This window comes from Nasonia vitripennis, chromosome 3 (genome assembly GCF_009193385.2).
Source record: "Nasonia vitripennis strain AsymCx chromosome 3, Nvit_psr_1.1, whole genome shotgun sequence".
NCBI classification, from domain to species: domain Eukaryota; kingdom Metazoa; phylum Arthropoda; class Insecta; order Hymenoptera; family Pteromalidae; genus Nasonia; species Nasonia vitripennis.
Genome location: NC_045759.1, coordinates 11,351,610 through 11,378,069, shown reverse-complemented (window position 1 = coordinate 11,378,069; position 26,460 = coordinate 11,351,610). Strand labels below are relative to the sequence as shown.

The window sequence follows — 26,460 nt, the reverse complement described above, 5'->3', positions numbered from 1 at the left end:
AAAACAACATAAGTTTTGGGTACACTAATTTCTGCTAATATTTTTACCATATTACCTACCATATGTTACCATATTCTGTAATACTTTAAATATAAGTATATTAACAATGCCCAAAGTCGTTGTCGTTAAGGTCTGAGAAGTGAATTTGAAGAAAAGTTCAGTAGAAGAGTCAGTGAGTATAAGCCTATTATTACAACCCTATTCATTTGCATTGTAAAAAAGCTAGGCAATTGAAATTTTACACAGATACTTGATATGCTACCTATAAAAACATGTAATCCAGATGATTTTAATTTAACTGTTTTCATTCATATTTTCACATTGAGGCACATGTGAATTTTTTATTGTATTTTTGGTTTTCAGTGTATTTTTACATGAAGAAAGTGATAAATATTTTGCCTTTCTTGTCAAGACATTAATAAGAATTTTAACTCTTAACAGTCGTGAGAGATTTTGAGATCGATGCCTATTTCTCTATTTTTGCATTTGCTCTCATTCGAAAACTAACGGGTCTAGAGAGCACATATTTTACATATAGATTTATTTTGTGTCAATGAAACAATATACAAAGTTCAATTAACCTTAACTGAAATACTTTTTATTTCAATTCCGACACTGATGTGAATAACTTATACGACTAAATAATTATCATGGGTGTTGAAGTCGAAATCAAAAGTATTTCAGTTAAGGTCAATTCAACTTTAAATATTTTCACAACCAAAACAGAAATATATATGCAAAAAATGAGCTCTCTAGAAATTAGTTTTTAAATGAGAGCAAATGCAATGCAATGGAAAAATCTCTAAATCTCTCACAACTATTAAAAGTAAATATTCTCATTAATGCCTTAACAAAAAAGCCAAAATATTTATCATTTTCTCCAGGTAAAAATACACTGGAAACCGGAAATACAATGTGCTAGAGATAGTAGTTACTGCGTGACTGTCTATAAGCAAAATGTGAGCCGCTAAATTAAAAAATTCACATTGCCGTTGGTGTGAAAATATGAATGAAAACAGTTCAATTATCTAGATTACATATTTTAAAATTTAAAGGGCATTGTAGTGATAAACTCAAATTCACTGACTCGGATACTGAACTTTTCTTTAAATTCACTTCTTAAACCTCACCGTGGGCGACTTTGGGCACGGAGACACAATATATCTTTATACTTTTTATTCTTTTAATTGCACTTCTCACTTATATTAAAAAAAAACTAAATAACATACACACACACACACACACACACATTATTACCTACTTCAAATAGGGTTAGGGTGACACTTTTCAATGCACATGTTTCAATACTACACTTTTGGTAATGATTAATTTATCAAGATTTCTTGTTGGTAATATTGCATATATTTTTTTCTGAATCCGCTATTCAGATTTCATACTATTTAACCTCATTTCATTTTATTTTAAACACCTGAAAAATTTCTACCAGGGTTATGACTGTTATGAGGGTTATGAATTTAAAGCGTGCGGGTTCTCATCTGTTACCTAGGCAACCGACCATAGCAACCAATCAGAATCACGTATTAAAGGCTTCACAACCAAGTCCATCATTTTTTTAAGAGAGGAATTTCATTTTATTTTAAACACCTGAAAAATTTCTACCAGGGTTATGACTGTTACGAGGGTTATGAATTTAAAGCGTGCGGGTTCTCATCTGTTACCTAGGCAACCGACCATAGCAACCAATCAGAATCACGTATTAAAGGCTTCACAACCAAGTCCATCATTTTTTTAAGAGAGGATTGAGGCGGCTCAAAGACTTTGCTCGAAATACTTCTCATAAACCCGTCAAGTCTTAAATATAAGTGAATCTCGCGTGCACTCTTAGCACGAAAACTCTCGGAAGGTCGTATTCGATCCGCAGAAGTGCCGCTGCCGCGATTACATTTCTTACGCTCCAGAAACATTCGATGACCCTGCAGCCGAGCTAGAAAGCGCGCGCCGAATGCATTTGAATCGCCAGGCCATTAACGAAACCCGAAGACGTCCTCGAAACATTTTTTTATTTACTCTAGGTGTACACACTTGTGAAATCTCTCCCACGCTAATACTATCCACTCGCAGCTCCTTCAATGCCCATCAGCCTCCGCCGAAGCTCCCATCTCGCACATAACCGAAAAAAAGAATAAGAGGCAAAGTGGCCACTTGACCCACTTAAATTAAAGCGAAGTAATCGGGAGAAAAAAGACACCACGAGAGAATTCTTATCTCGCGCGCGAGTCGAGTGGCCGGTGTGTACGAGTACCTGGCCTCTAGCCGGTGATATGCCGCCGCTGCTGCTACCACTGGTTCGTCCGTTCTGTCGTTGAATGGAAAGAGGCGCGTTTGATCGTGCCACTACTTTACGTATGAAAGAGGCCCGTGTGTTACGCGCGGAATAGCGATATATACCGGCGTCGATTGCTTTGGTAACAGGCTGGGCTTTGACATATTGGCGCCAATTTCTCAAAGCGAGGGTGCGACAGCCTTAATCGACTGGTCGTTTCCATAATCTCTTGGTACTGCGATGTACACCATTCGCTTTTCATTTTATTTGATGGACGTGAGGTACTTTTGAATAAACATAATAAATGTAAGCTGTTGCTAATTTTGTTCAACAAAGTAAACTGATATACTTAATGCAGACCGCCGTATAATTTGATTACAGCAAAATTAATGTTCGTTTAAGCACACTTGAAAGTTCGGAACTTTCCATTAAATGCGAAACCTTTTAAATTGAATCAACCACGTTATCCCCCGGCATTATTAAACATTCCTTGCGACAAATTTAATTGCCAGTTTAGAGTTGCCTGCAGTACTTACCGAAATTATAAAATGAGCTCGAAAACGAACACGCAGAGCCGGTTCCCGACTGTATATTCATAATATACAAAGTTTGCCCTCATCTTTTGACATCCCGGCAAAAGGGATGTGCGCAAACTTTTTGATCCGTAAGCTCGTTTCCGGGCAATTAAGCGAAATTATTCGGGGCAGTGTTGAAGCGCTGGATGTTTGCTGCATACATATATCTGTAATTTTCATCGTCATAAATGCCTGGAAAAACTGTTATCTGCACGCGTAACGAGATTGCTCTGGCTTTTTCGGGGAAATTTAATACGCGAGAGTGCAGCTCTTTCTAAAGTTATTGATGGGCTATACAATTTTGACTTCGGGCGGAGGAGAAGTTTCGGCTGAACCGTTGGCCTCGCGAAACCTACTTCGTAACGTCGTGCTTCTTCATGAGATTAAACTAACGCACATCCAAGCAAACGAGCTCGGCAAACCCACTCAGAAAAGATCACCTGTAGTCTCCCCTTCCCTCGCGGCTCTGCAAAAGCCAGTGAGCGCGCACCTTCAGCTCGGTAAATATGAGTCTCGTGTCCAAATAAGAATAAGAGGAAGAAACCGAGGAGAGAGAGAGAGAGAGAGAGAGAGAGAGAGAGAGAGAGAGAGAGAGAGAGAAGGCTGCAGACGCGCGCGCAGCTCGAATGCTACAGGTGTTGTTTAAAATTGAATGCTCTCCGTAGAAGAAGACGAGTCGCTGGGTATAGAGAGCCTCGTCTTAACGCCATAAGCCTTTCTCTTTGACCCAGCGACATCCGTGGATCGAGTTACCGGCTTCCGCCTTCCTCCTCTCGCTCAGCTCTGTCGTCGTGGCGATGGTCGTTTGTTTTGCCAAGCGGCTACTGTGGCACTTTGTGGCGCGTGGCACGAAGTCTCGAGTGCGTTGATAAAGTCGTGCTTACCTGGCGCGCCAGATGCGACGAAAGGATTGTTGGCTCTCGGCTGTTTTTTTTTCTTGTTTTCGGTGCTTAGCAGCTTGTGCAATTGGGGGAGGATCGCGATTTTTTCATTGTTGTTAAATCATGCAACAAAATTAATAATTCGTTGATTGCCTGAGCATGATGAACGAGTTGCGTCATGTTGCACAGTAGCTTATTAATAATTAATAAGAATTATTGAGCGTGCCGAAACCGTAGTGAATAATTTTTAATTATATTTTAATAATGAATAAGCGAATTGCGAGGAATTAATGATTATTACTGATTAAAATTAATCGCAGCCCAGTTATGAAATGCAATATTACGAATTCAATAGTAATTTTATATTCATTCAAAAAAACTATGTAACTCGATAAATGTGAATTGGTTTCGAATTCGAAATACGCAATAACCGACAAATTGAAACATGGCATTACAGATTAATCTCGCGAAATGAAATGAATAAGGCGCATATCGCATTGCGAGGTATCAAGAGCCGGCGAGTCCATTTGAATGGCCATAATCGTCGTAATTTAGCTCCAAGTGCCAAGAAGGCTCTTCGCCTTCCTTAAAAACTATTCCAATTACAGAATCAGCGTAGTTTTGAGTGTTCCTCGTATGTCCCTGATTTCTGCTCCACCTCCTCCCACTTTTTTCCAAATAATGAGGAAGATCGGCTTATGCGGGGGCTATAGTAGAGGGTATAGTTGTGTACCGGTCAATGAAGGACTGTATAGGCTACTCTTTCTCACTCTTTCCAGCTGATAACGGTATAATTAGCCGATGAGGTAAGACGACAATTATAAGAAGGATTTTTTAATTCTAAACTTACTCATTATCAGAATCAATTGATTCCTGTGATCCATTAATCTTGGGACACAAATAGAACGGTTTTCATTATTTTCTTTATTCTATATAATTTATTCTACGCAAGTACTTTTAATTGTATAAATAAACTGTCTCTGTTGGACACCGAACAAATTGTATACATAAATACCCTTCACAAAAATATTTTATTTAAGAAAATAATATAAGAACGATCCTCGTCCTCACCTTACTAATCTACTGAGCGACACTATCGCATCGTCATTCCAAAATCCCACCTCAACGAGCCAACTCATAATCAACCACAATCCCCTACTCCAGATTTTTTCGTCCTCTCCCGGCGCGTGTCTTCGCTTGCCATAACAGACCGTATACACAACAGCGTATACTAGTTCCAGCTGGTGAATTGCCGCGCGGCAGCTTGGCGCGCGTGCAGGTGAATCCCCGAGCGGCGACGCACCTGTCTTCCTCTCGCACCTGGTGTCATTTAGGGCATGTGCATCCGCCTAGCGCCTGATGCTCCGCCGCCCCGTGTTTTACGACTGCGCGCGAGGGATTGGGTTATGGCGCGCACGAGTCGGCTATTTTTCTGCGAGAGGATTATTCATGCGGAAGGATCTCTCTCTCTCTCTCTCTCTCTCTCTCTCTCTCTCTCGCTGCTGCTGCTACGCTGTCGTTGCTGTTGTTGCTGTTGCTTGCGGTCTTATGTGTATTCGAGTGTAATTGGATCGTAAACTGATTTTGGTCAGCTTTGCGTGCGTTGGGGTTTTGAACGAGAGAGAATTGCATATGCAATGATTTTGATCGAACCCGAGCGTTCCGGGCCTGCATTGCAATAATTCATAACAACTGTTGTCGCCATTAAGAAATTATTAACATCCAAACGCGAACGAGGAACATGTTCTATGAGTTAATGCATCCATCAGAATTAGCTTTGAGTCAGTCAGCTCTCTGTTTCAACGGGAACGCATACCGCCGACGATGATGATTGCGTTTATAAATGTATTCGAATCCGCGCAATCATTTAGAATGGATTATATTCCCGATAGTCCTAATCAAGCGAAAACGACTCCTTTGCTCTGCCTATGGCGTCCGAGAGAGTAATGAACTAGCACAATTGCGTTGATCATTGATAATCATCAAATATCCATTATTATACGTGAAATTGAAAACGCCTCTAGTAATAATATCAATGCACAAATACACAAAAAAACCTGATCAATTCGCTGATAATTCTGTTGACCGGCTGCCATCGTGCTATTTTTCAACGCAGGATCACTTTTTGAGATGCTTCATAGATGCTGTACTTGCACGAGAATCGCGTGTACAGGTGTTTGCGCGCACACGAGAGAGGAAGAGGAGGGAAAAGAAGCTATTTGGCTTTACGATCGCGCGTCGCATATTACGGCGCAATTTTTTTTACAACGCCGCGCCGCGGCGCAATTTTACATTATACACGCCCTGCCCGTGCGGAACTCTGAATTAGTTAATAATTACGCTTCGGAAACTCGTGCTTCCGAATACGCGAGTGGGGGAGAAAAGTATACGCACCTGTTCCTCGCCAATCGGGGATGGTGCATTCGTATAATATATCCTATAATAGTTTTTAATTATCTTTAATGTGGGATATGCAGCTTTAATCGTTCATTGTTCTGCGTTCAATTGGTCCTTAGAGAAGCGTTTTAATTCTTATTGTCCTGTTAAAGCGTATACATACCTACTCTTTGGGAAATTCGCGACTTTGCGATTCATGCATAACTGTGTTTCATTATTACCAAATGCTTTTATAATTGATGGTAATCAAAGGCACAAGAAAAATAATAATTGAATAGCTTCTTTGCGATTTGATTCAATACTCGATGTTGAACAAAAAATACCTCTGAATTTGTTTTACGAACAAGTTTATGTCTCATGAAAAAGAAAAGAAGTGGTACCAAATCACTTAACAGCGTCTTCTTTTTTACTCGACGTGAAATATGCGTGCGAAAATAATTCATCAAACTGAAGCGTGTAATTACTTTAAAAGCCCATTAATAAAAGTCGTGGCGCATCGCGAAACTGCTTCCAGACTTTCCATCACCAGGCTTCGGCTTATGATCACCGTAAAGTTACGTTGCTCGCTCAATGCATGAATTCGCGGCCCAACTCAACGTCTGCTGACAGCAGCTGAATCTAATTCTTTTGCCCGATCTTCCCTCTCCGCTTTTTCTTATCTCGGCAACGTTAAACCGTAATCGCGTTTAGCGAAACGAATTTCTCATGATGCTGCTACCGGCGGTCGGTGTGTACTACGGTAATTCCCATTTCAACCAGTTCATTGTCTATGCATATCGTCTGCGTATACTTGCACGATGGTATCAGCTGCTCTTGCTTACTTGCCGGATTACTCAGAGGATGATTTTACGAATTGGTTTATACGAGCAATGCATAATCTAGACGCTGAGTGTCGCGCGTGAGCAGAAAAATGGCTTTGTTTTGGACGTGCTTTCGACTTGGGTTTGCAGAGTTCTTTGAAGATACGTCCCATGGTGATTAATGCCCTGATGAAAACTTTAATAAGTACCTGAATTATTCCGCGAAGCCAATGCAAATTTCGCATCATTTGAATAATGATTAAGATTTTATCGTCGTCGTATTTCAAAGTAATGACCGCCTCGACTATTACTTTCATCCAGCTAGCTGTATAATGTTAACTATTGAAGAAATAAATACAACATAATGCTCTCATTCGGAGCACGCATAAACTTTACCGCAAATAATCTTCAAAACAAATATCGCCTTATTCTGTTGCAGGTAAGCGAAATTCGGGGTTGCATTCGTGCATTCCATTCCTGCAGCACACTCAGAAGACACACACGACTTCAGAACGTAATCGCGCTCGAGGCACGTAAGTGTATACATACGCTCCGTTCTCTCTCTCTCTCTCTCTCTCTTCTCCCCTGTCATACAAGGATGCGCGGGGATAGGGGCTGCGCGCCGGCACGGAGGAGCAAAGAAAGGGCCGTATCCTATTTCAAGCATATAACCGTTATTACTCGCGGAGAAAATTGAATCGGCCAATAGCTTTATACGATTTGCCCGGGCGTCTCTCCCACTGCCACCGTCGTCGCCTTAAACTGCGAAAAGTCGGGCGGCTATTCGGAGATCTCTCTCTTGGCCTCTCGTACAAAAAATATAATGAAATAAGAGAGAGAAAAGTGCAATGAACGGGACACGACTCCGGGGAAGTGGTCATGAGAGACGTAAAGGGTTGAACCGTATGTTTTGTCTGTCTATAATAGTTGAAGGGATATTGTTAAACTCGCGGAAAGGTGTCTGGTGTGAGTATGGTGCACCCTCTTTCGAAACAAAAGTAGGTCCCGGGCGGGTGTTAATTTCCGTGTAAGAGACAATAAGCCCGATTCTCGCGGAAGCAATCCAGCGCAAAACTAAAGTGCCACTTCGGTCAAAGCAGAGTCCGCTGCAGCGCTGGACACACATTAAAACAATCTGAATATCGGACACTGCTCGCTTCGAATCGAACGACTGCAGCCGCACGGGGCAGTGCGGGTTCGCCGGGCGATGGTTCAAAGCCTCGCCGATTAGATCTAACGGCGCCGCCGGTCTCCCACTCAAAAGCATCAACGGTGGCACGCGCGCATGTACATGCATGCAGAGTGCATCGATCGATCGAGATAGATAGATAGATAGATAGATAGAGAGAGAGAGAGAGAGAGAGAGAGAGAGAGAGAGAGAGAGAGAGAGAGAGAGAGAGAGAGAGAGAGAGCATCACACACATGCGCGGCTTTGTGACTGCCGCCGAGCCGCCCAGAGCAGAGCAGCGGCAGCCCCTTCTTGTCTTGGTAAATTGCCGCGAGTTAACCCTAGGTGCATCGTTAATTGAGTCCAAAGTAATTGCTGCATTCGGAGTGCCCATAATTGCAATCAATTAATTTATAGACTCTCGAGCGCGGCTAGAAGCCTATCCAGCCATCTCCGCCTATATCTTGATCCGACCTCCCGCGCGCACACTCTCCGTATAAGCTCGGGGGTTCTGTCTTTGAATTTCTATCTGTCTGCCGTTAACTGATAGGATGCGCGCTTGGGCTCATTAAATGGCATTCGAGAGTGCGTAATACGCAATGCCTGCATCAACGCTTGCAACTTGGCCCGAAATTTCATCCAGCCCGCGGTCTTAAAAATCTGGGAGTCGACGAGCATTGTGAAAAAGCTCACGTTTGCGAGAAACGCAATTAGTCACGTAGCCTGATTTCCTTACATTAGCACGGTGTATTATGCATTCTCAGCTGGCGGTGCGCTGCGGACTAGCCAAACAGCGCGCAGTTAGCGAAACTTGGCCGGCGTGTATTATTCCATTTAGCAACAAAAAGCCACTCGCTGAATCGGCGTGTAGCGTTATTCATGCGAGCTTTATTCTTCAATGGAGAACACTACTAGCTGCGTTTGCGCTTGGCTCACTGAAACTGCTCCGCAATCAACTGTGCGAATAAGTTACGCGCTCTCGCAGTGGTGCATATCGTATAATAAGCACGTAAAGCGCTTAACACTTTTGGGAAAACAGCTTGGAAATAGAATCGCCGGGGAGCTACGGTCGATTTGGATATTTTGGACACCGTCGACCCCGAAACTTCCTTCACGCACGTAGACGTACAGCCGCAGAGACGGCCGGACGGACGTACGCACGTGGCGCGCTTCGGTCGATTTAACCGGGCGAGGGTATTGAAATATTCATGGGGGGGCCGATGTCACGCGTTTCGCGGACCTTCGCTCGCATAATCCGAGTCTCGCACGAACCTCGTCCGCATACAGTTTCCAGAGTCTTGCGAGTGAACGGAATTCATGGATACGATTGGAATTGTATCGCGATCCCGAAAAATACTCCAAATCACCCTTCCATTATCGAACTTCCCAGCGGACGATACGTTAAAGCGTTCAGACGCGCATCCGATGAGACTCGTAATCGCATTGGTCGCCGTGGCCCTTCCTCGCGGCATCTCCTCCAGCGGCAGCCGGCGCGAGGAAGTAACGGTGAAAGAAGCTACGCCAAACTGATGAAGAAAAGAAAAAGCGAGTGTGTGTGTGTGTGTGTGTGAGAGAGAGAGAGAGAGAGAGAGAGAGTTCGCGCACGGCTGGAACAGAAGCGCTCACGCGTCGAGAGCGGAAATTGCACATACACAGCTCATAGCCGTAGCTTAAAACGCGAGGAGTTTCGCTACTGTGTGGTACCGCCAGCTCGAGACAGCCGCCGCCGGTAGGTTATCGCCTGCAGGTTGCTGACTGCGGAAGTTTTTCAATTTCATTGAGACGCTCGCGCGCGCGCGGCGTCGCCTCCTTGTGCTCCAGCCGAGCCCGGACCGAGATGCGTGCACGAACGACGCTGGGCAAACACGCCGAGAGTAAAAAAGGCCTTGGACAGAGGCGGAGGGAGACGAGGAGCGGAGGAGGAACAAAGCTGGCCGGACGAGTGCCTGGGAGCTAGGAAGAGATCTATTGGGTTGCAGCGGGAGGAACTAAATGAGAGCTGGGGCGAGAGAGCCTGATGAAATGGACGTCCTTTGGTAAAGGCAGCTCTGATAGTTTCGAGAACTTCCACTGGTGAGAAATCGCTTTCCAGTTTCAACTCGAGCGTGTAACGGACGGAGAGGAGACGAGTCGGAAAGCGAAAAATAGTAGACGCGGGCTTGAACCGCGTACCTCGAGATTAACAAGCGGGAGCTCTAACCACTGAGCTAACGTCTACGATGCATTCGGACGCTATGCATCGTAGTGCGGCTTGGCGGACTCTTATCGCTGACTAGTCTTCGCTGCTCGCGTTGCAGACGTGTGCGTCTGTGACAAGCGTAACTCTTCGCGGTCATTTCGTCCTCCCGCAGCGCCATTTTGTCGACTCGTAAATTCGGGCGGGAAATTTAAATTCGAAGAGTACGCGAGGATAGCGAAATAAAAGCTCGCACGCGCTCGCGGTGTATAGCGAGAAAGAGACCAGGCACAATGCGACGCCAGCAGACTAGCCACGGGGAGAAGCTGCGCAAGACCGCCCGAAGCCATGCAGATCCAACTTGCTCCAAGAGTTTAGTTTAGTCCGTTCTCCGGCTAAACTTCTATTCAGCGAAATTTGCCGAGCTGGCCCTCTCTCCGGCCGCCCACTCGTCTGTGTGATGCTGCGAACTGAGAAAGAGCGCGGCAGCGGCGGCCGAGCACACGCGCGCGAAATTCGATTTCGAGCCTCGGACTGCATTAGCGTTGTAACCTAACGACGTCTACTTCAGAGGATGGAGATTTAGCATTTCAGCGGGGGCCACTGCTGGTCGGGCGAGTCGATGAGACGCTACTGTCGGAGAGAGAATGCAGAATTACGGATCGGAGGGACGCCGGGAAAAAAGCCCGAGTGAGAGAGAGAGAGAGAGAGAGAGAGAGAGAGAGAGAGAGAGAGAGAGAGAGAATGGAGTGGATGATGCACGCGTGCTGAGAATCGGGATCCTGCGCTGCTACTGCGCCCGAAGTGACGACCAAATGGAAGGGCGAGAGAGCACTTGTGTGTGCAAGCTTTTTCAATATTAGAAATGCGTTTTGCTCGAGCTTATGGGAAGGTTTTGTATTTTCACGACACCCTTTAACGAACAAAAATTATCGCTTCTAATTTTGCTTCGAATTTACGGCCGTCAAAAGTTCGAGACCCTTTTAACGGCATGAAAATGAGCGGATTCTAGCTGCCGTAATAGCCGTAAATTTTCGTGTAATTTCAGACAGCAACTTTGATCGTTAATTAACGTTCCTACTGGCGGAATTCGATTAATGTTTTGCTCGAGCGCAACAAGTTTCGCGTTCAACTTCTCTGTACGCAAGCCTTGAATTTCGAACATTTTTACTCGAGTCAGAATGAAAGGAGTGAACCGCTCAAAAGCGCGAATATTCAAGCTCTAGCAGGCTTAGCCGCCGCAGCGTATACCAGCTCGAGTATCTCGCGCCCAAGTCCCTCAAAGAAAGTCGAGCCACCCCAAAGCCATCCCGGCAAAATACGTAACTTACAGCCGGGTCAAGTGATTCTTAACGATTCTCCGCTCGGCGAGCAGAACAAACACGGCCGGCCAGAACGGTCTTTATTCCTCTCTACCTACTCCTTCTCGGCGCAGGACTGCTCTCTCCGCTTTATCCTGAATTTTGAATACTCCCACCCGGCGCGCCCAAAGAAGCTCTCCCTCTCGTCGTCGTAGGGGGCGCCCGCGCAGAGATGGGACGGGAAAAATAAAGAGGAGCAGGACTTCAAAGACCCGACGGCGCGGCAAAGACGAAATAAAGGTCACTCGCTCTCTTTCTCTCTGTGTAAAGGGGTTTCCGAAAGCGTCGATAATGAGGAAAATCACATTGCCGTATATACGCTCGGCTGACTGGGCTGGTGGAAAGGGGGGTAAGACTTCGTAATTGAGGGACCTTGATGAAAGGCCGAGAGGCGGCCTCTTCCTCCTGCTCCGCTTCCAATGGTCCAAGGCAAGGGTGAAAAGAGGAGAAGTCGTATCTGTACACAGCGCAAAGGGGAGCGCTAAAAATGTTTACACTTTTTCCCCTCGTTAGAGAGGGATTTTGAAGGAGGCCGATTGAAGTCCCAATGCTGCGCCGATCGTTATCGGAATTATTACGCAGAGAGGTCTCGGCAAAAGCGTCCCTCTCGTAGATAAGATATCGCAGCTTTACATCAGAGAGAGAGAGCAAAGATTTTTCCCGCTAGCGCGCTCGCATGAAATATGCAATCAAAGGGTATAATAGCGTTTGATCCACAAGTTTTTACGCGCGAGCGATGTAATATTTGATGAGAGTGAAAAGGCGCCGTTAAGGGCGCGCGGGCGAATGCGTAATTTTTCGATTATCCCGCGGCGCGCGCAGTTCTTATTAATTCCAAAGTACATCGCCCGGCCGTCGCCGCGGAGAAAGGGAGCGAACGAGGAAGAAGAAGAAGAAGAACTCAGTCACCATAAAATTCCATTGTGGAAGCTTTTTATGTTGCCTCGGAGAGATTTTATGCTCTAACTTTTATTACTTGCCGCAGCGCGTAGATCGCGGTGGCGGCCCATCGCTGCTACTCCTCCGCAGTATTATAGTTGGCGGCGCTGGACCGCTTCGCGCGCGCGTTTGGTCTACAGCGAAGCTCCATAAAACTCACGCGTGCTTTCGGATTAGAATATAATCTAGCGCGAGTAAATGCGTAACTCTAATGTACACCTTGGCAGTGGTGCAGGCGCAGCCGGAAGAGTAGGTGTCAGACGGCGTGCAACAGCTGCGCTTCACAATAACCGAGTTTTTTCATCAGGCCGTACGGCGGCGCAGCCCCTTGGCATCATTAAGACGGACTCGACTGCGCGCCCCAAGCTTGAATCCCCGTCTCTCCCCCAGCAGCAGCATCCAAGAGCGCATAATTCCCATTAAAACCGGCCCTGCCTCCTTCATTCTCTCGTTAAGCTCGCGCTCGCGCGTGTAAAATTAAAAAGGTGAAAGAGGAGTTACGCGCCTCCTCTCCACAAAAGAAGGCGAAGAAGAAGCAGTCGCGACGCGCAACGGGGCAGTAGCTATACACACGTGTATAATACTTACGCGAGCCGTGGGCTAGAAGCGCATACGCGCACAGACAGACACAGATCCAACTCTCTCGCTCGTGGATCTGGCTTTGACTACTCGCACTCGACCATATTTCACGGCGAGAGTCGGCCGCATGCAAATCTCAAGTCCTCCTTTGTGAGAGTGCGAGAGAGAGAGAGAGAGAGAGAGAGAGAGAGAGAGAGAGAGAGAGAGGGAGAGCCCACGGTTGTGTAGCCTCGTCGCCGGCGAACAACGGGACTGTGTTGTACGCAGCTCCCCGATGCCAAACTGCTTGCGCTTCTTCGTCTCTCCCACGCCTTTGTCTTTATCAGGCGACTCTACACTCCTCGGGCGGGAGGGGACGACGACTACTATACGATGACGATTCCTTTTTTGCGCGAGTTTTCAATGGACCTCTGCGCTCGCGCGGGCGTGTAAAAACTCCCGTCCTGACGCTTCCCGACTCTGAGAGCAGAGTGTGTTGGTGGCCAGTTCTGCCGGTAATGCCCGTGGGCCGCGATGACGCGAGAGCGCTGTTTGACTTTTTTTTCTCGGCGGGCAGTAATATGCACACGATACGCGAAAAGATTCACGCAAAGTTGTTAATACAACTCGCGGAGTATTATAAACACACGCTGATTTATGAGTTATTAAAGCCAGCCCTACCGCAGTCTCGGGCAATCCACGATGAAACCAAGAGCGACAGGCCAGACAGTAGACTCTCGGCAACCGCGGACAAAGACTAAAACGTAGTAATTATTCGATCTTGAAGGTGCGGAATTTCGTGCTTACACTCCCTTTCTCTCTCTCTCTCTCTCTCTCTCTCTCTCTCTCTCTCTCTCTCTCTCTATCTCTCTCTCTCACTCGGTCGACGCGCTTTAAAAGCCCACACGCGAACGAAGGCTGCACAATTGCCGCACGCATAAAAGCCGGAAGTTTGGAGCCAAGCGAGCTTCGCTATCGAAGTTCCGCCTTTCAGCAGGTGCGACAGCGAGCTTTAATTAAATTCTGGCCCCCGGATTTGGACAAACTGCCGCGCGCCTTGCTCAGAGCTTTTCTGTTATGGGAGAAAAATGAAGAAGCCGAGTGACGGTGTGGCGAAGATAAAAAGGAAGGAACGACTCTATCCAGCGCGTGTGTACTGTACATTCGCGGAACTAACGGTCGCGCATCCTCCGACGGAGCGATGACACACCTGCGGCTCAATTGAACTCTGAAATCTCTGTCTCTCTTCTAGTAGAACTAATAGGAGCCGATGAGCCGTATAAAGTGGCAGCGCTCGCGCATAATCCGTCAGAGTCGGGAAGAAGACGAAGAAGCAGCGTCTTCCTCTCCGCAAAATAGTACACTCGCGGACCGGTTTCCCGGCTAATTGCGTCTAGGATCGCCATACGGCTGCCGCTCTGCGGTGGACGCCATTACCCGTTAGCCCTTTCTCGCTCGGCTGACACAGTGAAATGACGAGCGGCTGTCACGCGACGAGTATGACGCGCGAGTATAGTGTATTAGTGGCGACGTTTTTTCGTTTTAGACGCGACGACCGCGGCTTAATTGAATGATGCGAGGCGCCGCTTTCTTGCCGTGCGAGTACGCGGAGATTATCGTCGCGTGCGCAGGAGTTTAGCGCTGATTGCCTCGACGCTCTCTCGGCCGATTGACAATCGAGGAAGTACTTTTTGTCCGCGCACGAGAGCTCTTACGTCCCTTGCGCCGAGTTAATTGAACTTTATGCCCAGTATTTTCATATGGTCGTGGATTTTTTTCTCGCTTAATCGGAGAGCGTCAGGTGGTGATCGCATATTGAAATCAAGTCACTGCATTTAAATTGCACGTAAATCGCAAATTGCCATAAGCTTGTGACACGCGAGAGTTTGCGCACACTACATGATAGATTTTAAGCGTAGTTTGTTTGCCGAAGCGTCGATGCAACTCGTTATAATACGAGCGCCTGATATTTTATTCATGCAGATGGACTGCCATTATCACTTCATAGTATAGGTGCGACGTTGAAAAAGCCCGTCCTTCTTATAAATACCATTTAAATTAAGCCTTAACGAGAGGCTACAGGTATTCGTCACAAAAGAAAGAAGCTCCCAAGCTTCATCGGCTGCAATTACGAGCAATTCCAAATCCATAATATTAAAACCCGTTACGAGATACGCGCGAATCAGAGCGATTTCGAGAAAACTCTGCACCGACGAGCAAAAAGAACATCCGAATATAGCGCTCGCGATATAATTCCGCAGATAAATAATCATCGCGCGGCGGATAAACAAGTGGCTTAAATCTCCCCGCGCTAAAATCATCGCGACGGCATTAAACTTAATACTCGGCTCGATCGTCGACGATAAGAGCTGCACGCATCCTCTCCTGCTTGCGTATAAGAAAAATGGGCGTATATTCCTCGTTTTATTTCCGGCACTTCCTTCTCTCTCTCTCTCTCTCTCTCTCTCTCTCTCTCTCTCTCTCTCTCTCTCTCTCTCTCGGGATGAGAGCTGATTAGACTGAGAGCGGAGATTCGCGAGAAGAGGTGATGATGGCGAGGAGAGAGAATCGACGGAAATGGGAGGGAGTTATTCGTAGGATGGGTTCCTCAAAACGCAGAGATAATGACTGTCCTTGCGTTAATTAACCGGTTCGCGTGTGTTGATTACAGCGGCGTGGGTAGTCTTCCCTTGTTTATCGACGGTTTAAAGATAATACATACGTCCGCGTGCTGGGACGTTTTTCGAATTATCCGTTTAGCAGCGTCTCGGAAAATTACACACGCAACATTTTCAAGAGTGCTAGTCAGCGCGCGGGTAAATTGATTCGAAATTAGCGCTGCTTTACTACCTCGTTATCCTCCCCTTAGCGCGTCGGCTTCTCCTTTTCTAAATTCCGGAATATTAGAAATTACAAGTCCGCAGCCGCTCGGTCATCCGCGAGTCGCGCATGATTCGCATTCGAATCGCTGGTTATTAACTTAATCGCACGCGCGCGCTTCCGCCTTTTAAACGTTCTCACCCCAACGCGCATTCCTTAAAGTAAACAAGTTTAATTTGCCTCGATAAAACACGAGTGCGGCGGACAGCTCGCGGCGATTATCGAACATCACACACACACACACACACACACGCAAGTGCGCGCTGATGTTCGACGCTGTCGTCGATACCAATCACCGATAGACACCGGCGGGTTGGATTCCCTTTGAAACGGCATACGTACGTACTCGAAAGCACTCGCAGTTGGCGCGGCGGCTCGCATGAAAAATGTCCCGTTCTAATTGCAAAACCAAATAATCATAACTCTTCCGTGCGGGAGAGCGAGAGAAAAGCGAGCAGCATAACCGGCCGCACTCCGCGCGCTTAGAGAGAGTCTCATTAACCGCTCGCCGCGAGCGATTAGACAAAACGAAGGCTTGCCGAGCGAAAAAAAGGATCGACAAAAGCTCTCCGTGGTGCAGCTCGCGCGCGGATAAGTAAGCGAAGGAACGAGGAAGGCAGACCCGAGGGACGCGTTAATATCTCGTTATACTCGCTCTACTCGCTCGGCTTTAAATAACGGCAGCTGCAGCCAGTACGCGCTGCAGTACGTGTAAGCAGTACGTGTGTGTAACTCGAGAGAACGGTTCGCTAAATCCCGCGGAATCAGCCATATAATACGAGGGGCGGGGAGGGGGGCTTGGAGTGCCCGATGGCTGTTTGCCTAGGCGCGAGAGCCAGCGAGAGCGCTTATTCACGCATTGCTGGCCAACTTTATTATTGTTGCAAATTAGCCTGTTTATCACTTGTTTTGCAAGCTTGCGCGGATGCGAGCTTGTTTTGAATTGTAATTCGGGCCCGCACCGCGTTTGTTCCTCCCCCGAATTCCGCGTGCCGAGGATATGGGATTGCTTAGCAATTTATGTTATCGAGGGTACACACACAAATTTTAATAATCCGGGAGAGTAAACACACCTGAAAGTAAACGATCCGATTCCCTCGACGGACTGCCACGATATATAATAAAAAAAGCTCGGCGTAAAACGAATCCCTGCAAAAAGCTCTCCCTCCCCGAGGAAATACTAGACAAAATAAGTCAAGCTTCGCCGGGGCAATCCCGTCGTCGCGCTCCCGATTGTTCTACTCCATAGCGGCGATTTGTCGGAAAATTAGTCAGGCTTAAAAGCCCTGACGAGGGTCGGCTGCGCGCTCGAAAAAATAAATCTCCATCTTTAATCTTTATCTCTTTCCCCCTCGGTTCTCTCTCGCGCGAGCGAGCGAGCAGAACTCGTTGCCGGCAATATTGTGCCCCCGCGCCGGTGTGTACGAGGCTACGCGGAGCCACTTATGCAGCGATATTGCGCAGCGGCTGCGCTATGCCTTTATTTTCCTTCTCTTCCTTTTTTTCCGCCAACCGAGAGTCTTCTTTCGCGCTACTGCTGCCGCGATTCTTTATGCGCCAGTGCGGCGAGCTTATTCCTTTTGTTACTGCCTTCCGGAGGTGAGATCAAATTTTCGACTTTCTTTTATTATTAATACGCGCGATATACATCGACGGGAGTTTTGCGCGCTTTCAATCGCTGCTGCAGCGAGCGAGCGAGCGTTTAAGCGTACATCGGCAAATACGATTTATCGTATTCCAATGATAATCTAACGGAGCCGGGGTATACGCTATAGGTCTCGGCTACTTTCCTGTACACTAATCCCGGGATTACCAGCGTACAAGCCAACGTCGCTGCTGCGCTACACAGCCGTTATGCCAAGAACGGCGGGAGCATATAGGGTCCTATGATTTTGCAGCACTGCTCGCCTCTATTTACGCTAATTTACAATCAGCTCCACGCGCTGCTGCGCGTATTATAACCGCAATATTCGCTTTACACGCGCTATTGCCGATGTACATAGCTTATAGTACAAATACACGCGCGTCTTGTCAATCTCGACCGTTTCTACTTGGAAAGTATATCGCACACGCGCAGTGAGCCTCTGAAATAATTAATCGCTCTAAAGAACGAATAAAAAATATAGTACGGAAGTCTGAATAACGCGGCGCTCTCGCTTTCATTATCTCGAAAACAAGACGAAATTCCAATGTAATCTACCCTTATATAACTCGCTAGCCACTCGGCCGCAGCGGCAACGGCGGCGGCGGTTTAACATTTGCGCACGGGAGAGAGCAGCCGCCGCCGCTACATAACATACGTACCCACCCTCGCCGCCGCGTACTTTCCCTTTATATGTGTGCGACGCTGTGCCTCCCAACACAGGTGCGCAACACCTAGAGCCTCGCATGCACTAGGATTTTTCTAAACGTAGGATTTGACCGCGATCATCACGTTTGGGAGAACGCTAGGGAGAGGGGAAAATGATCACACACAATGGTTAAGTTTTATTGCACATGTATTTCGCCCAGCCCTTCCCTACAATACGGTGGCTGTAGTGCCTCCCGCGCACAGTTTAGCCACGCAGGGCTTACACTGGGACGCTTAAACACGAGCCACGCTCGTGCAGCAGACGGCTGGCCACAGGCCCAGGTCCAGTCCGCTGACGGCTGACTCTCTCTCTCTCTCTCTCTCTCTCTCTCTCTCTCGCGCGCGCGCGCGGGCTATGCCTCCCGCTTGTGGCAAGCCCGACCTGCTGCAGCCGCGCAGCTATAGGGTCTTGCGCTGTCTCTATCTCACGCACACGCGTCTCCTCGCACTGTTCTCTCTCTCTCTCTCTCTCTCTCTCTCTCTCTCTCTCTCTCTCTCTCTCGCGTGCGCTGGCCAGACGCCTCGCGCAGAAGACGTCTTGGTGTGCGCCCGCACTGTACACCAACACCCTGGTCTCTCGAGTTCTCTCTCTCTCTCTCTAGTGTGCCCGCACCACACTCGTCTCACTCTCGAATATCTCTCTCTCTCTCTCTATCTCTTTCTCTCTCTCTCTCTCTCTCTCTCTCTCTCTCTCTCTAATACTTTCTTACTCGCTCTCTCCCTGGTGGACGTCCGTCGGTGCTCCCGCCGGCGCCTCCCTGACTCTCGTGGACCTGGTGACGGCTAGCTTCCTCGGCTCTCCCACGCCAAGGCTGCTGGTTGCTCTGGTCCTCCGGACAATGATGGCGGACTGGCTAGCTTCCTTCCTCTCGTGCGGATGGTTGCTGGCTCGTCCGGGTGTCGGCACTTGCTCGTGCCAACGCGCTGCACCTATGACTCTCTCACACTCTCACACACTCGCACAACCTCGGGAGACTCTCCCGATTCTCCTCGCAACAGAGGAGGCCACGTATCTCTCTCGCACGTCGACGTACTCCGTCGACAGTCGTGAGAGAACTCTCCGATTTCCCGCTCGTTCTCGCGCTCACTCTCCACTCGCGCTCGTCGGGCCCGCGCATCTTCCTCGCGCCTGATTGGCTGGCAGTCCGCGCGGATAGCGAGTCGCACATCGGCGCCCACTGATTGGCTCGCGACATGCGGAGGACCAATCAGCGCGCGCGCCGTCGAGGCTCACTCTCGCGCCAACGATGCTCACTCTCGCGCTAACGTGGACGGTTAGCCGGCCCGTTCCTCGAACTCGAGGTCAGGCTGGCACTGACAACAACAATCCAACTCGCTTGTTTCTTCCGCGCACTCAGAGCTTGGCCGCATCGAACGAGATTCCTCGTATCGACGCGGCTGCGACGTTTGCAACGTCGCAATCCCCTCCCCTTAACAATGCTTCCTCTCTCGGAGAAGTTGGCCTTAAACTTTTTACTGGGTCCTGGGTCCAAACTTTCCTCTTTTCGCAGCATCTCTCCAGCTCCACTCTCTCACTTCCTCTCTTCTCTATTCTCGCTGACTCCTCTCTCGAAGAAGTTGGCCTTAACCCTTTCACTAGGTCCCAGGCCAACACTCTTCTCTCCCCTGCACATCTCTCTAGCACTACTCTCTCACATCCTTTTCTCTCCACCTCCGCTGACTTCTCTCTCTTCTCATTTCCTTCCTCAGCTCTCCGTCTTTCTAGCATTGCCATTTTTCTCCGGCAATCTAGACACAGACCTGAGTGGCTCACTCGTCTGCAAAGTTGTCATGATGTCTGTGGCAATTGCCTACGCGCAGGACATTCCCTTCGTGAATGTCCTTTTTGTTGGCATGCCCAGCAGATCATCTCCGGGCAATTCAATGCCCGGTGCCCCACTTTACAGCAGGTGAAGCACGTACCATCTCCTCGCCTCTCCCCTCGAGCCACGGCATTAGCGGTCGGACGCACCAGGCCGCGCCATACGGTAGCTCTCTTTCTCCTCGTTGAAGCTCTCTTTCTCTCACTCGTCCTCTCCTCAACCTCGATAGAAGGCAACTCGTCACCAGGGCCTGCATGCTCTGTCCTCTCGACTGCAGCGGCTCTCTGGGTCTCTCCTTCCTCCTTGTACGCCGCACCGGGAACGCGCATCTTCTCCGCTGGCAGCGGAGGTGCGTAATGGCTATCTAACTCTTTTAGCCGCTCCCAGCGTCGGCCGTACCTCTCCAACTCTTCCCAGCTGTTGACGCATTTTTCGCCAATAGCTCTCCGGTATTCCGGAAGGAGGTTCTGATATGCGATACGAAGCAAATCACGTTCGGATGGAGGTCGGCGAAAGCGCGAAGCCAGATACTGAAGACTCGCGATATACGCCGCGATCTTCTCTTCTCTGTGCTGCGTTCGCTTGCGCAGATCTTCCTCCAAATCCTCCCGACAATACGGAACCATGTATCGGCGACGAAAGGCCCGGCAGAACATTTCCCATGTTCGCAAGCTCTTTCTCTTCGCCCGATACCAGCGGCTTGCCTGCAACTTGAAAATGCACGGCAACACCGCTAGCAGCTCGCGGTCTGGCACCGCTAACGCTACTGTGCACTCACACAGTCGATCAAAGAACTCCTCCGCCTCCTCGTGATCACTCTCGCCCGAGAACTGGAGCTCCCAATGCTTCAGGAACTCCAAAGCCCTGAGCGAGTCGGCTGATCTTTTCCGGCGTTCGGATGACGTCAGGTTCGCTGAGTTAAACTCGCAGCTCGAGTTAACTTCGAGCTCGCTGTCACTGCTCAGCAAACCTCTCTGTCTCCGTCTCTTTCTCGACGCACTTTTCTCTCTCCTCTCACTCTCCTCCTCCGACTCCTCTTCCGCACTCTTCTCTCCTTGTCCACTCTCCTCCTCCGACTCCTCTTCCGCACTCTTCTCTCTTTGTCCACTCTCCTCCTCCGACTCCTCACCCGAGCTCACACAGCTCCGTTGCATACTCGGCCGACCTCCAGAGTTGCCCCAAGAGACGCGGCGTCGCACCGTTTCGCGCTCTGGCTCTAGCAACTCTTTGTCCGCGTCACCAATATCACTCGTGAACACAGACGGTCTGCCTCTCAGCTGGTCTAGAGTATCTGGGCGAACTGAATCAGTCATTTTGACTGGGGCTCGCAAACATGGCTTTCGCCCTATTCGCTCTTCCTCCATTTTACGCGTCTGTTCTATCGCCTCGACCCGTACCTGCTCTCGCGCCGCCTCCCTCGCCTCCTCACGGACTCGTTGCAGCCGCCGCTCATGCTCTAGCGTGGCTAACTCGTCCCGCAGCTTCGCTCGAGCTTCCAGGAGGGCTTCCTCGTAAGCTTCTTGCCAAGCTACAGAAAGCTCCTCCTCAAAGACTCGAGCTCTCGCATCCTCAAGAGTGAGTCCGCATTCTTCCAACTCTCTCACACGAGCGTCTCTCTCGCTGCGATCGACACTCACTCGGCTCGCATAGCCGCTGTCTACGCTGACGTCTATGCTTGAGCCCGAGCCTCCTCGCAACACATCTCCCTCGGCCACGTCACTGACTGTGCTGGAGGTTGCGCAGGCCGCGGTTCTTGCTATCGTCCTTTCGGACAACCGCAAGTAACCTGTCCGTTCGCACCTCGCGATCACAGTACACACACTGTCTCTCTCACTCGAGCACAAACTTGAAGATCTCTCTTGGCTCTCATTGTCACTCGACAACGAGACCGAGGAGTCTCCTTGCTTCCGACTATCGTCGAAAAGCTTTACTCGCGAGCCCCGCCGACGACGCTTATGACGTACTGTGTGCCAGTCGTCGCCGTTGGCTGACTCGCTGTCGCTAGAGCGCACGCGTCGCAGCACATCTCGTGGGGACACGGTAGAGCCTCCCACGCTATCACGTTTAGCGTTGGGCTCTACTCCAAGTCCCACTACGAACGGCCGTTTCGTCAGCTGATTCATCGCACAATATGGTGCGACTTCAACAGCTGACCACTGATCGCTGAGCTCTCTTCGCCGTCTTTCTCCACACGAAAATACGTCAGCAGCTTGCCTCGTGGCCCGCTGCGCATCTTTCCGTCGCTCACACTCCGCGCACTTTACACTAACACTCGCGAAAACACTTTACCTCTCCCTTTCGATGATCGCGAATCCCCACCAGGGATGCCAATTGCGACGCTGTGCCTCCCAACACAGGTGCGCAACACCTAGAGCCTCGCATGCACTAGGATTTTTCTAAACGTAGGATTTGACCGCGATCATCACGTTTGGGAGAACGCTAGGGAGAGGGGAAAATGATCACACACAATGGTTAAGTTTTATTGCACATGTATTTCGCCCAGCCCTTCCCTACAATACGGTGGCTGTAGTGCCTCCCGCGCACAGTTTAGCCACGCAGGGCTTACACTGGGACGCTTAAACACGAGCCACGCTCGTGCAGCAGACGGCTGGCCACAGGCCCAGGTCCAGTCCGCTGACGGCTGACTCTCTCTCTCTCTCTCTCTCTCTCTCTCTCTCGCGCGCGCGCGCGGGCTATGCCTCCCGCTTGTGGCAAGCCCGACCTGCTGCAGCCGCGCAGCTATAGGGTCTTGCGCTGTCTCTATCTCACGCACACGCGTCTCCTCGCACTGTTCTCTCTCTCTCTCTCTCTCTCTCTCTCTCTCTCTCTCTCTCTCTCTCGCGTGCGCTGGCCAGACGCCTCGCGCAGAAGACGTCTTGGTGTGCGCCCGCACTGTACACCAACACCCTGGTCTCTCGAGTTCTCTCTCTCTCTCTCTAGTGTGCCCGCACCACACTCGTCTCACTCTCGAATATCTCTCTCTCTCTCTCTATCTCTTTCTCTCTCTCTCTCTCTCTCTCTCTCTCTCTCTAATACTTTCTTACTCGCTCTCTCCCTGGTGGACGTCCGTCGGTGCTCCCGCCGGCGCCTCCCTGACTCTCGTGGACCTGGTGACGGCTAGCTTCCTCGGCTCTCCCACGCCAAGGCTGCTGGTTGCTCTGGTCCTCCGGACAATGATGGCGGACTGGCTAGCTTCCTTCCTCTCGTGCGGATGGTTGCTGGCTCGTCCGGGTGTCGGCACTTGCTCGTGCCAACGCGCTGCACCTATGACTCTCTCACACTCTCACACACTCGCACAACCTCGGGAGACTCTCCCGATTCTCCTCGCAACAGAGGAGGCCACGTATCTCTCTCGCACGTCGACGTACTCCGTCGACAGTCGTGAGAGAACTCTCCGATTTCCCGCTCGTTCTCGCGCTCACTCTCCACTCGCGCTCGTCGGGCCCGCGCATCTTCCTCGCGCCTGATTGGCTGGCAGTCCGCGCGGATAGCGAGTCGCACATCGGCGCCCACTGATTGGCTCGCGACATGCGGAGGACCAATCAGCGCGCGCGCCGTCGAGGCTCACTCTCGCGCCAACGATGCTCACTCTCGCGCTAACGTGGACGGTTAGCCGGCCCGTTCCTCGAACTCGAGGTCAGGCTGGCACTGACAACAACAATCCAACTCGCTTGTTTCTTCCGCGCACTCAGAGCTTGGCCGCATCGAACGAGATTCCTCGTATCGACGCGGCTGCGACGTTTGCAACGTCGCATGTGTTTCGCCCGGGCGAGCGCATAGCTCTCCGCATTTTTCCCTGCTGCACTCTATATCAGACGGCCGACGGCCGCCGCCGCTGTTTTATTCTTCTCTCTCTCTCTCTCTCTCTCTCTCTCTCTCTCTCTCTTTCTCTCTCCCTCTCTCGCTTTTTTAACTCGCTACTCCCGGCTCTTTCTTTATTTCCACGCTTTTATCCCTCTTCTGCTCTCCGCGAGCTTCTCATTCCCCTCACTTAGAGGCGGAGGAGGGATACTTTTGGCGAAATTGAGCTTTAATGAAGGAAAAAGTAATATACCTTAACCATCGCGGTCTTATATGATGTTTGCGCGCGGGATATATAGGCCTGCGGATGAAACAGGGAAAACTTTTGCATTGTGATGCAGCGGCGGATTCTCCGCCCGGCGCGTTCATTCCACAGGCCCTTCTACCCTCAACTTTCGCTGAGCGGAATAATTTTCTAAGATATGCGCGGCCAACTCGTCGAGCTTTTCGAGAGGAGGATCTTTGCTCGCGGTTCGTTTTTGCGAAGACGAGGCTTATAGCTTCGCAAAGTGGAGGGGTTCAGCATTTCAAGTTAGAGTAGTTTTCGTCATATGGCCTGACTCGTTTTTCATATCGGATACCCGTACGCGTGATTAGTTCGTTGCTCCAATTTCCAATGACAACCGCTCGATAATCGAAAAAACTCTGAATAGAAACAGACGCGAGCGCGGCGCATAATTTTCATTTTACCGTACGTTTAATAACCGCAAATGATTTATCGGGCGGCGCCGCTGCAGCCCCGAGACTTTTATCTCGTTCATCGTTTTCCGCCGGCTGCAAAACGAGCGTATAATGCAGAGGTTACTCCGAGCCGTAGTTTTACTGCACTGATTTTCTCGAGCCTCATATATAAATACGGCGAAACGATGTGTTATTGTCACCGAAAAATCTTCCGGCCGCAAGTAATATATTCCAGCAGTGAGTTCGCCAACAGCCCGGCTGCAGCGGAGCTCCCCCTGCCCTTTTCAACACATGCATAATACTCTCGGAATATTACGCGAAACGAGAGTGCCGGTCGCCTCTTGGAAGCGCGCTCGCCAGCTGACGTCACCTCCTCTCGCTGCAGCTTCGAGAGAAAAATTACGAAAAGACGCGCGCGGGGAAGAGGGACGAGAGAGGGAGATGCAGCTTCTCTATATGGACGCGTCGGAAACAGGTTGCAGTCGCCTATATGAAACGAGCCTCGTCGTTTTGCGCTCGAGGGCAATCATCCCGTGAGGCGTTTTCTCGCTCCTCTTATCGGCCTCTCCCTCTCGCTCTCTGATGATCCTTATACACACGCGCGCGCATACATATAGGGCCACTCGTTTGCAGCTCGCTGCCGGTTTGTTTTATTCCCTTTGACTTTTCTTGCGAGTGCGCCGAGTTTTTCCGCGAGGGGGAGTCGCGCGCAGAAATGTATCCGTGTCGATGCAAGGAATGTCGAATGAGCGTACGTCGTATACATCGCGCGATCGTTAGCCGTTTCGCGCCGAGGTACATGGATGCCGTCGTATAGCGATGTCGTAAAAGATCGTTCTCTCATGTAGCTGCAGGAGATGTAAGAACGCGCGGATTTTGTGTCCGATATATGGAGAGCGGGACTTTGTCCAAGGAGCCGGTGACCCGAAAACCGGAGTAATTCTTCGTAAAATATTGGGATGCTTGCAGAGTTCGCAGAGCGGTACGGGATGGGAAATTTTTTGTTAATTTCGCGAGCGTGCATTTTTGCCATTTATTCTCGGTTCGCTGATTTCGAAAAATTGCACTGACGAACAGCGGAATTCTCTATGGTGAATTTTTGGAAAACTACTGGATTTTCAACAAATTTTTGCCATTTTTTCTCGGTTCGCTGATTTCGAAAAATTGCACTGACGAACAGCGGAATTCTCTATGGTGAATTTTTGGAAAACTACTGAATTTTCAACAAAACGTAATAATATTTTTAAATTCCCGTGTTAAAAACTCTTTTAACAGATAACTATAGGGACATTTTAATATTATTTTCACGTTTCCTAGCTCTGTTTTTATCCAAAAACATACACCGAAAAATTCCACTGCAACGTGACGTGGAAACGTATTATTGAAAGAATGAAATAAAATAAAATTGATTGTTTCGGGGCGTGCGTCATACGGCCCTGCGGAGCGAAAAAACATGAGTGTAAATCTCAAAGCCAGAGGGAAATTTCAATAATTCCAAAATATGAAGCAGACAGAGCGCGTCGTTTGGCTCTGCGGCGCGCGCGCAAGAATCCAATTCTATAAATCACAGAAATGCGTTTTCGGATGAGGCCAGTCCGACACACGCGTGCGCTCGCTTTTTTCCTCTCCAGCCGCCGCTGCCGCCGATCGACGCATCGATAATGGATATACGTCTCGGCTTTATATAGGAGTAGCAGCGCGCAACTTACTCCCTGGGAAATATATCGCTTTTCCACTCCTCTCTGTCCTGTCCTTCTTTTTCCAGCAGCGTATTTTTCTCTGTCCG

At 49.3% G+C, this 26,460-nt stretch overlaps 1 protein-coding gene across 1 annotated transcript in view; it reads right to left on the bottom strand.

The window, feature by feature from the left end:
* Positions 1–21,505, bottom strand: part of LOC116416770 (acrosin-binding protein-like) — a 28,125-nt gene extending 6,620 nt beyond the window's left edge. The window contains exon 1 of the mRNA XM_031926336.1: positions 20,398–21,505. Coding sequence (XP_031782196.1) covers positions 20,398–21,505 — 1,108 coding nt within the window. The remainder of the gene's footprint in view (positions 1–20,397) is intronic.
* Between the last annotated feature and the right edge of the window lie 4,955 nt (positions 21,506–26,460).